This window comes from Cebus imitator, unplaced genomic scaffold, assembly GCF_001604975.1.
Source record: "Cebus imitator isolate Cc_AM_T3 unplaced genomic scaffold, Cebus_imitator-1.0 Scaffold497, whole genome shotgun sequence".
NCBI lineage: Eukaryota > Metazoa > Chordata > Mammalia > Primates > Cebidae > Cebus > Cebus imitator.
Genome location: NW_016107812.1, coordinates 1,450,110 through 1,462,226, shown reverse-complemented (window position 1 = coordinate 1,462,226; position 12,117 = coordinate 1,450,110). Strand labels below are relative to the sequence as shown.

The 12,117-nt window shown below is 42.8% G+C and overlaps 1 protein-coding gene across 3 annotated transcripts in view; it reads right to left on the bottom strand.

Annotated features, from left to right (window-relative positions):
• Nucleotides 1–12,117, bottom strand: part of ZNF26 (zinc finger protein 26) — a 27,242-nt gene that overhangs the window by 6,254 nt on the left and 8,871 nt on the right. Inside the window, exons 1-4 of one of the 3 annotated variants that reach the window (XM_017513639.2) lie at nucleotides 9,441–10,164; nucleotides 6,233–6,385; nucleotides 1,201–1,327; nucleotides 838–933 (exon numbers count right to left, since the gene is read on the bottom strand). In XM_017513639.2, the coding sequence (XP_017369128.2) occupies nucleotides 838–933; nucleotides 1,201–1,327; nucleotides 6,233–6,304 (295 nt within the window). In that variant the 5' untranslated portion in view covers nucleotides 6,305–6,385; nucleotides 9,441–10,164. Of the gene's footprint in view, nucleotides 1–837; nucleotides 934–1,200; nucleotides 1,328–6,232; nucleotides 6,386–9,440; nucleotides 10,165–12,117 lie in introns of those variants that run through there. The other 2 variants (XM_017513640.2, XM_037733162.1) reach the window with 2 other exon arrangements.

Here is a 12,117-nt window from a genome sequence, read left to right as displayed (position 1 = left end):
AAAAAGAAAACGAAGGACTCTGGCCATTTCTTCTGAGGCAGAATGGTAATTTTAGAAGGAAATCCCCACTTCCGATACTGGAAGTGAAGCCTGGGAAAGCGTGGGGGAGCTCTCCCCTCAGCATGTAAAACCCAGGACTCAAGTGCCGAAAAGAAAGACGGACTCTGGGGGCAAAGCTTAAACCTTCAGAATGGAAGAGCCTGTCGACAGCTACAGCACAGGAGAGGACAGCCAAACTTGGAAAAAATGCTTCAGAATGGAAGAGCCTGTCGACAGCTACAGCATAGGAGACGATAGCCAAACTTGGAAAAAATGCTTCAGAATGGAAGAGCCTGTCGACAGTTACAGCACAGGAGAGGACAGCCAAACTTGGAAAAAATGCGCCTTTGGACAACACAAAAGGGAAGCATAAGGTATGCAAAATCACTCAAAGACACAGGAGACACCAGGGTTTCTTAAGACTGTGAGTAAACTCTAGGGGATCCAACTGCGGAAGACTAAAGATGAAATAAAAGAAAAGAAATAGAGGGCCATGAGCCACACCAAGTAAGAGGATAAAGAAATCCCCTGAAGGTCTTGATTCCCCAATGATACCCATGACCATGGGAAGGAGGGGATGCGCCTCCCTCTCAACAATGAAGGGGAAGAAAAACCAAAATATATGAAGAGTGACGGTGATTTCCTTATCTGAGGACCTCATGGCTTCATCCTGAGTCAGCCCCATTAGTTCAAGGACTTCCAGAAGCATTTCTGTAGACAACCCTGCAAATGCCCACTCCTCAGGGACGCATCAGTTCACTCCCACACCTCCCACCTTCCTCGTTCTCACTCACCCACCTGGACAGCTCTCCCTGGAAATTTTGGCATTTACTATCCACGGATCTTCTCCTTGTTCCAACTTGAAGATTAAGTCAGGCTTGGCACCATGATACCCTGTTGATGGGAAATCACAAAGGTTGTGGACCAGGGTCAGGGACAGGACCGAGGAAGCAGGAGCTACAGAGCCAAACTGCTCGTCTCACTTGGGGAAAGACTACGGCTAGAAAGTGAGGGCCAAACAGGGACTAAGGACATTTCACCTCTGAAGTTCAAGTTCATAATCATCAAGCACTTCAGAGGCCCCAGAGTAGGTCAACAACAATGAAAAAGGATGGCAGTTTATGACTCACTATCTAAGTTGAGCAGAGCAGCAGTACTCACCCACCGAGATCAGGTTATGGTAGTTTTCCAGTACCACCTCTCTGTACAGGTACTTCTGTGTGGAATCCAGTAGCTGCCACTCATCCCAGGTGAACTCCACAGATATATCCTTGAACGACAACAATCCCTGAAATAATACACATCCCATTCAATTAGACGCAATTACATCAGGTGACATGGAAAAGATGCAGAGGAGCTGGGAAAGGATCAATGTTCCTCTACAGACTATCTCCTGTGCCTGGTCCAGCATTTACTTTGTGAGAGAATTAAAAGTCAATCAAGGCGCTTCTATCTGCCAGTTCTCTTTTGGGTCCTGAAGATTTCAGGATGAATAAAATCCAGTTCTGTCTTCGAGAAGCTTTCTATCATGTGGATGGAAATGAACATTTATACATGCAAAGAAAATAAGGTGTTCTCAGTCCTTCGTAAAAACATATCCAGGGTACATCGTGCACAGAAATGAAGACAGACACTCAAGTAGTCTTAGAAGATTCATGATGTGTTCAAGAAGTTGGGGTGGAAAGGGCAATTCAGGAGGTATTTGGAACAGGGTTCAACTGAGAACAACAGGGGGACAAACAAGAGAGTTTCTCCTTCTCCTTGTAGGAGTCTGAAGGCAATTGGTCTGGGGCTTCCATCTCCTGCTCCACCTGACATGGCTTCCAATTCCAGGGTAATCCAGTCTGAGATGGCTCTAGTCATCACATCAGCATTCTATGGAACAGCAAAGAGTGGGGGCTGGGAGGGAACAGCAGGGAAATTCAGAAATATAGTCTGTTTCTGTATATGCCCAACTGAAAAACTGGCAAATCTATTATGAAAGAAAGAAAAAAATAAATAAATTGGGACATAATTTGCAGTCCCTGTACCAAGAGGAAGCATCACACAGAACACATGGTAGAACCTGGTCAATTCAAGTAACTGCAAAGATTTCAGAAACAGAAAAGATTGCTGTCTTTGTCTTCTATTTTTAAAAGAGAATACCAAAAATTGGGTAATTTATAAAGAAAAATGTTCATTTAGGTCAAGGTTCTGGAGGCCAGGAAATCCAAGGGCATGGTGCTGGCATCGGCTGAGGGCCTTCCTGCCGTGTCGTAACTTGGTGGAAGGCCTGACATGATGAGAGGCAGGGAGCATGCCAGCTCAGGTCTCTCTTCCTACCCTTATAAAGCCACTAATCCCATCATATGGGCCCTGCCCTGATGACTTGATCTAATCCGAAATACCTCCCAGAGGTCCCGCCTCCGAATACCACCAACAAATAAATTTAGGGATTACATTTCCAACACAGGAAATTTGGAAGATACATTCAAACCACAGCGATGGCTATACTGGGTGAACGAGTAAGAGCTAGACTACAAAATAAACCTGGAATGATTTTCCTGGTTTATAGAAGAATTGCCAATGCAGGTTCACATAAATAAGAGGAATAATAGGGCAATGTTCGAAGAAATATGGCCTGAAAATTTTCGTAGAGTGAAGACAAATATGAGAGTTCACATGAGAAAAACCTACCGATTGAAATGCAAGATAAGTTAACAAAAAATAAAAGGTCCAAATTGAAGCAGATAGTAATGAAACTTCTGAAAATAAAGAATAAAGAGAACACCAGATCACTAACTGAAAGGAAAAGCAATGCTTCCTGGAAGTGGGAGAGAAATAAAGTACTGAGAAAAAATAATGCTGATTCTGAAATCTTTTTTTTTTTTTTTTAGATGGAGTTTCACTCTTGTTACCTGGGCTGGAGTGCAATGGCGAGATCTCGGCTCACCGCAACCTCCGCCTCCTGGGTTCAGGCAATTCTCCTGCCTCAGCCTCCTGAGTAGCTGGGATTACAGGCATGCACCACCATGCCCAGCTGATTTTTTGTAGTTTTAGTAGAGACGGGGTTTCACCACGTTGACCAGGATGGTCTCGATCTCTTGACCTCGTGATCCACCCGCCTCGGCCTCCCAAAGTGCTGGGATTATAGGCATGAGCCACCGCGCCCGGCCGATTCTGAAATCTTATACCAGCCAAACTAAAAGGCAAGAATAGGGACAATAAGAGACATTTTCAAATATACAAGCACCTGGAGAATTTATATTCATCGAGTGTGATAGCTTACGCCTGTAATCCCAGCACTTTGGGAAGCTGCAGTGGGAGGATCACTTGACGCCAGGAGTTTGAGACCAGCCTGGGTTACATAGTTAGACCACATCTCTACAAATAACAAAAAATTTGTGGGCATGGTGGTGCATGCCTGTAGTCCCAGCTACTCAGGAGGCTGAGGTGGAAGGGTTGTTTGAGCACAGAAGTGTGAGGCTGTAGTTAGCCATGATTGTGCCACTGCACTTTACACTCGGCAACGGAACCGGACTCTGTCTCTAAAAAAAATTAAACAATTGTTTTAAATTTAAAAAATTACATCCTATAGGAACTACATTAAGACACAGATTTAGTGGGAAGCTGGATACAATGCTGAGCACTGAAATCAGCAGAACAAAAACCTAAATACTGCTTCAAACATATCAGAACTAAAATTGTAATCAGCTATGATTTAAGCATGTATGTGATGCAAACAGATGAGAATCATAGAAAATGAAGGTATAAAGAAACATCTTTCATTTGGGAAAAGAGAAAATACAACTGTTTAGACTTTGGTTTAAAGGGGAAAGCTCAGTGTGCCTGTGAACAACCTAAAAGCAGTCAAGCACTAAAAATGTAGGGAGGGAGTAAGGAAGAAGGTAAGAATGACTTCCAAAACAGTAGAAGAAAAACACACTGAGAAAGAACATATTCAGTTCAACAAATCCAAGTCAATTAGAAAGCACAAGATGGCATGGAAAATGCACAACACACAACATGATAGCAGCAATAATTCAAAATGCTGTGATCACTCATTACAGCTCATAAGCAAGAAAAACACGCGAGATATATACATGAGATAAACACAGCACTATGTTGTTAGAAGAAACATACTGAAAACATAACTAAGACAGTGTGAAACTCATGAGATACACCAAAGAAAAAATACAAATTAGAAAATAAAGAAATGAAAAAACATATCAGGTAAATGCTAAATAAATGAAAGCTGATACTCACAGAATTAGCACAAAATAATTGCATTCTTATAACAGTTTAGCTCAAGGGACTGAAACTAAGGGCATTTCTTATGTATCCCAAGTAGCATGAGGGTCTCACTACAGCCAAAGACTCCTCATGCCCAGGCCCCTCCATGCAGCCTGCTGCTCCTCCTGGCTCAGTAGTACTCAACTGCTATGCAGAGTAACAGCCACTATTCCTCTATGCTAGATGGTTTTTCTACAATATCTAATTTCACAAATCAAAACACCTACAACTGTTAATGACTTCTGGAAAAAAAAAAAAATCAAAACACCTACAACACTGTAAGATTTATGCCCATTAGGGAGGTTGAGATGGAGACTAAATGTGATTTCAAAGTAGGAACAGAGAGAATGGAGAGATTTAGACATGATTATCAGTATCCTCTTCTGAGACCCATTTAAACTACATTACAGAAATATAGTATGCACAAACAGACCTCTTAAAGAAAAGGGAACCACATAAATAGAAGCCAATATGATATTTTGATAAATTTTTAATAAGCAGAAGCCAAAAATCTGGTAACTGACTTCCCTGAGCCGAAACTCTCCCAGAGGTAAGCTGACGCACAGCAAACCATCTCTCCCACAGAAGCCTCAATAGCTTTGGGAGCAGTCATCCTGCAAAACAAGAATGAGGTGTGAACTGAAAACAGCTAAAAGCAGTATACGAATTAGGCTCCCAGGTCCCACCTACCTAGGGCCTCCGGGGAGGGTGATACTCAGCCAACACACCACCACTTAACATGCCAGTGGTGCTAGGCACTCTTAACAAAATCCAGGCTATGCATGGTGGCTTAGCCTGTAGTCCCAGCACTTTGGGAGGCCAAGGTGGCAGATCACCTGAGTTCAGGAGTTAGAGACCAGCCTGGCCAACATGGAGAAACCCCGTCTCTGCTAAAAATACAAAAATTAGCCTGGCATGCTGGTGCATGCCTGTAACCCCAGCTACCTGGGAGGCTGAGGCCGGAGAATCGCTTGAACCCAGGAGGCAGAGGTTGCAGTGAGCGGAGATCGCACCACTGCACTCCAGCCTGGGCAACACAGTAAGACTCCATCTAAAAAAAAATAAAAATCCAAGCAGGTAAAAGGGATAAGGGACAGAGTGATGGGACAGAGGGAGGCACAGGTACTGTTTCACACACACAGGGTGATCAGGGCAGCTCTCTGATGAGGTGATATCTAGACAGAAACCAAAGTGCTGTGAGAAGCCACTGAAAGGGCTCTGACTCACATTTCGAGATCATCCTGACTGCCATGAAAGAGGGAGGGGCTGTGGAAGAGGAGATACCAGGGAGACCAGGTAAGGGACAACTGCGTTAGTCCAGTGGAAGAAGGTAGCTTGGGCCAAAGTGACAGCGATGGGGATGATAAGCAGTGGTAGATTCTGGGCATCCATGAGGACAGAGCCAGAACACAACCTGATGGAGACATGGCATGGCATGCTGAGAGAGAACGGGGGCCAGGAGGACACCAAGCAACTGGCCAAGCAAGTTAAAGCACTTCCCCATCATGGAGGTGAAGACGCCTGGGAATGAGAAGGGGAGGAAACGAGAGTGGATAACTGTTCAGTGAATGACTGAAGATGGCGGAGACCCAGCTAGAAAAGAGTCCACAGAACTAAGTCACTGAAGGAGCAAAGTGACCTTGTTAAGAACATGTGGTAAGAAAAGGAAGCGGGTATCCATCCTCTCAAACAGGAGGGGCTCCAGGAAAAGGGGACTGTATAAGCACCCTATACACAACCTGGATGTCTGCAAGAGCCCATCGGCCAAGGCTAATTCTGGGAAATTTTCAGAAGGAACTGACATGTGCTTAAGAATTTAAGTAAACAAGGATCCATAACTGCTTTCCTCTGAAAAATTCGAAGGCAGAGACTACAGGGGGACTTTAAAAGGCAGCTGGGGAGTGAGGGCTCAGCAGCTCACCTCAGGCAGGGCACTGTTTCCCTGGGGCCAGGGAATACCCCCAAGATTCCTGAACTTGAGACTTGAGCTCATTAGCAGGCTCCTCCTCAGCAGCACTACCTGCAAGGAGGTAGATCCCAGGGGAAGAGGCGGTGAGTGGACTTCTGGGTAAGTCTGCAAGCGGTGAGAGAAAGAATCACATACGTCATGGAACTGCGAGCAAAATCCTGCCAGAGGCTCTAACCAGGTCCCACGATCCCCACAGAAGCCTGTCATAACACTGGGTACTGACCATCACACCGCAGGAGCCTTTGTGTCCTTCCCTCTAATCACTGATCTTCCTATCAACCCAGAAGGAGCCCCCACCAGAGGGCAACAAGGAAATGAGTGGGAATAAAGACAGGCCTCCTCCATCTCCCCTCCGCAGGCTAGAATGAGGGGGAGGTACAAGAGCCTGGAGTGTGGACTGAACTTTCCCATACGAAAGTAACTGAGAGTTAGCAACAAACAGGCCGTGACCAGAGCATCGTGGGCTCTCCTTACGATGACCACAAGGGAAGAAAGAGCTGATGGTGCAAGCCTGAGGTGTGGTGGAGAAAAATGAAGCCACAACTTGTACCAAGTTCAGGCCATTCATCAAGCTGGTTACTTTAAAATGGAGGGAGAAGAAACATGAAACAAGTCACGCCAATGTGGCCAGATGAGAAGCTGGGATGGACGCCAGAGAAGGAAACGCAGCCCAAAGCAGCTGCTTCTGGGGACACAGGATGGAAAAGGAAAGGTGCAGAGCACACAGCAGGTGACCAGGAGGTTTCCTGTCTATTTTATTTAAAGTCTTATACTATTTCTTTAAGCTTGGTAAGAATACAAATAGTCCGGGCAAGGTGGTTCATGCCTGTAATCCCAGCACTCTGAGAGGCCGAGGCGGGTGAATCACCTGCAGTCCGGAGTTCAAGACCAGCCTGGCCGACATGGCAAAACCCCGTCCTACTAAAAACACAAAAATCTGCCAGGTATGGAAGCACACACCTGTAGAACCTACTACTCGAGAGGCTGAGGCAGGAGAATCGCTTGGACCCAGGAGGTGGAGGTTGCAGTAACTGAGATCGTGCCACTGCACTCCAGCCTGGGCGACAGAGCAAGAAAGACTCCATCTCAAAATAAATAAATTAATTAATAAATTAAATATAAAATAACTGTTAAAATTTTGAATTGACTTGGCATGATCAAAAGAAAATTCTGTGACCAGGAAGCAGTCCAAAACTCTAAGAGATTTGAAATTTCACAAGAGATTATGATAAACAGTTCTACTGTAATGGGATATATATGCTGCAAAAAAATCACACCATACAAAGTTGCATAAAGAACCACGGGCTTATGGGAAAAATGGGGTAAATACAAAATTCCAGCAACACACAAAAAGAAAACCTAGAACCTGATAAAAACAGTAGCAGTTTCATACATGCTAAATGGTTGACAAACATATAAACATGACCAAAGTTATTACGTAGTGGTGGAAAGAGACAGAAATCAGAAAGAAATCAGACAGAAAGCTCACATTGTTCCTTAAAATAACAATAGTGTGGAAGCAAATTCATGTTGTCAAAGCAAACAAAATAGCAGAACTGACTGTATTTACAACTTTGCTTCAATCAATTGGAAAACTTAGACAAAATGGAAATTTTTCTACGAAAATAAAAGTAACCAAAAATTAGCCCAGCAAGAATTAGGAAAACCAGGCCACGACATGGTGGCTGATGCCTGTAATCCCAGTACTCTGGGAAGCAGAAATGGGTGGATCACTTGAGTCCAGGACTTCAAGACCAGCCTGGGCAACATGCTGAAAACCCATCTCTATAAAAAAATATAAAAGTTAGCCGGGAATGCTGGCACACACCTGTAGTCCCAGCTACTCGAGAGGCTGATGTGGGAGGACTGCTTGAGCCTGGGATGCGGAGGTTGCAATGAGCAGAGATCACGCCACTGCACTCCAGCCTGGATGACAGAGTGAGACCCCATCTCAAAAAAAAAAAAAATAATTGGGAAAAATAGACTAGCCGATGATCATTTAAAAAACTGAAAAGGCACACTCTTCCCAAAAAGACAACAGTCCCACACTATTAAAAGTTCTAACACTACCCAAGGAACGGAAAGTTCCCAGTATATATCGTCTGATGTAAAGCCGTACAATGCATCATACAAAGTTGCACAACGCTACAGACAAAATAAGGACAGCACAAGCTGTAGTCTAACCGCATTTATGATTAACATTGATTAAAATACTTAAAAATATTAGTAAAGGAAAACTAATTCTGTACATATATACAGAGCGTGTCTATGTGCATACATACCTAGTAAACCAGACCAAGAGTTTATCCAATGAATTAAAGGATAGTCCACATTTTTCAAAAACAAAAAGTAATAAAATAAGTCACATTAGCACCTTAGTGGAGAATACCCAATCATCTCAATAAACACAACAAAAGGAACATGATAAAACTCAACACTTTTGGCTGGGTGCAGTCGCTCATGCCTGTAATCCCAGCACTTTGGGAGACCAAGGCGGGCGGATCATTTGAGGCCAGGAGATCGAGACCAGTCTGACCAACATGATGAAACCCCATCTCTACTAAATAAAAAGAAATTAGCTGGGCATGGTAGCAGGAGGCTAAGGCAGGAGAATCGCTTGAACCCAGGAGGTGGAGGCTGCAGTAGCCGAGATCATACCACTGCACTCCAGCCTGGGCAACAAGAGCAAGACTCCCCTTCAAAAAAAAAAAAAAAAAAATTCAACACTTTCAAAAATCAGAATTTAAAGCAAACTAAAAGTAAAAGGAATTTCCTTTACACTATAAAGTGTTTCTTCCCTATACCTATAGAAAATATCATATTTTGTGTGAACCATTAAAACCATTCCCTTTAAAAACAGAAGACAAGGATGCTGAAATCAATGCCACTAGCCAGCCCTGTCCTAGAGGACCTGCCAAACTAGGAGCAAAGTGCCAGTAATAGGCACTCAACAAGGAAGAAAAACTATTGTCATTATTTGTAAATATCTGGTTGTCTGATTGTAAAACTAAGACAACCAGCGGAGATAAAATGAGAACTGGTGGAGATCCACCATCTTGTCTTGCAGCTGCCTGAGACACAGACACGGCTTCCGTTCCACTGACTCTGGAACTGTGTAAACAGCTGTTGGATTCTACAGTTCCCGGTAAACAGCTCTCACCTGACTGACAAAAAGCTGCTTGATTTGTGAACTGCGGCAGTTCCAAGGTGAACAAATGACATCTTGTTTGGAAGCCTGCTGCTCTGATTAAAGAAGAGTCAAGAAAATCTTTCTGAGTTATTTATAGCTTAGAGCAACTGGGTAAAGTATGTTTTTGTGAGCGAAATTTACCTTTCTCTCTACCTGATTTTTCCAAAATTTGGAAACTATTTGTGAGTATTCTGATTTTATGGCAACAGTTATTTGCATAAGTTCAGTAAAAATATGTTTTCTTTTGTAAAAGGATACAACTGGAAAGACTGGTTATTTTATCAAGGCTTCAAATGGAATGGTATATTTTCAGATATAACCAGACTGTTCTGAGAAATTTCGATTGGCTTTATAGAACTGATAAAAAGCCCCTTGAAAAGACTGACCTGGTACCATGTCCACCTTACATGCTCCAGACCTGTGGTAAGTAAAGAATGTCACTTTCTAGAAGGCTCATGAACTTTTAAGTATTTTTGGATATCAAATAAGATAGGAATTCATACAAGCGTTACAAGTACAGTCAAGTGGCAAATCCTCGGCTTAGCTTTTGGCCTTCTAAGCTTTCAAAATGTCAAATCCAGGCCTGGCGTGCTGGCTCATGCCTGTAATCCCAGCACTTTGGGAGGCCGAGGCAGGAAGACCACCTGAGGTCTGGAGTTTGAGACCAGCCTGGTCAACATGGTCAAACCCCATCTCTATTAAAAATACAAAAAATTAGCTGGGTAACACACGCTTGTAATCCCAGCTACTCAGGAGGCTGAGGCAGGAGAATTGCTTGAACCCATGAGGTAGAGGTTGTAGTGAGCCAAGATCACACCATTGCACTCCAGCCTGGACGAAAGAGTGAGACTCGGTCTCTAAATAAATAAATAAATACAATAAAAAGTCAAATCCAAAATTCCTTTAAAAAGTTCCAGCAAGGCTGCGCATGGTGGCTCACGCCTATAATCCCAACACTTTGAGAGGCCAAGGCAGCCAGATCACGAGGTCAGGAATTCCAGACCAGCCTGACCAACATGGTGAAACCCCATCTCTACTTAAAATAAAAAAATTAGCCAGGTGTTGTGGTGCACACCTGTAATCCCAGCTACTCAAGAGGCTGAGGCAAGTGAATGTCTTGAACCTGGGAGGTAGAGGTCACAGTGAGCTGAGATCAGGCCACTGCACTCCAGCCTGGGCAACAGAGCGAGAGTACATCTCAAAAAAGAAAAAAAAAAAAAAAGGTTCAGCAAAGTCAACTTAAAAGGAGCTTACATGGCTGGTCACTATACTTGCTATACTTTATGCAAATAACCAGGCCAAATATAATGAGACCAAAATTTTGCCATTCAATTGGTCCTACTATGATTTATTCTTGGTAGAAGTAGGGAAACTGGAGAGAGAAAAACTTAGATTCTAACCCTGACCACTGTTCTGAGTTTTTATTATCTGCCTACAATTTGGGCTAATTCTGAATTATTTCCTGGCTACAAGAAGTCCCTAAAGAGGAACCAGGTTTTCATTTGCTTCAGGGTACTTTTAGTCGGCCCCTTAACGAAATGGATTCTTTGTTGTTGTTCAGGCACAATCAACGTTCTCTCGATTGTAATCCTTGAGTGTATTATATTTTTACTATTCAAATAATTAATATTATGTACCTGTCATTGTTTTACTTCTGAGAAAACCAAAGTCATAGTACTCGGAAGACTAGACATGATTCAACAGCCTGTGAATCTCCTTAATTTGGAATCCTCCTGAGCCTGATCTGTCTCCCATTGCCAATGCACTGCTGCTAAAGCTATGCAATGTCAAGCATCCTCCCTAAAGTTTCAGAGGAGGGCGCATAGATATCAAAGCTGGACTGGGTGGTGAAGTGTGAAGGCCAAAGCAAGGTCACCTTGGAAGCTAATCTACCATGTGGGCTTCTGATTAACCCGTCTGGGAGGGCCTCTAAGATTTCCAGTTTATCTGTTGTTCCTTGTGTAAGGGCAGGTACTTACCACAACGTCAGGTCAAACGACCTTGATGTTACAGTACTTCAATTGTCCTACACATCCCTTCTGAACCACCCCCCCTATGGTATATAAGCCCTGGGCCTGGGGGGAATGGTGCAGGGATCCACCATCTTGTCTTGCCGCAGCCCAAGACACAGACATGGCTTCTGTTGGTAAGTCCCTATTAAATGTTTCTTTCTAAGGAAAAAAACAAAACAAAACAAGAAACCATGAGAATCAGTATGAAAAATCAACAGGGTAGCAGTTTTAAACAAATCAATGAGGAACAGCATTTTGTTACATTAGCAATAACCAACTAGAAAATATAACAAGAAAATGCCTGTATGATCATAATAACAAATCTAGAAAGTACTTAGGAATAAAAAGCTTTAAAATGCAGAAAAATCTAACAAAAATATACATGATAAAATATATAAGTACAGAAAAGACTGAAGCAATACACTATGTTTATGATGAATAGAATTATATGAAGATATTAATTTTCCACAATTTATAAATTTGATAAATTCTAAATCAAAATGCCAAAAAAAATTTTCATTTTATTTCGTCTAATAATTATAACTCTCATTAAGTAAAATAAAATCATATGCTTGAACTCCTACTGCTACAAGTAGAAAATTTTACATACTCTTATCTTTTTTTTTTTTTTTTTT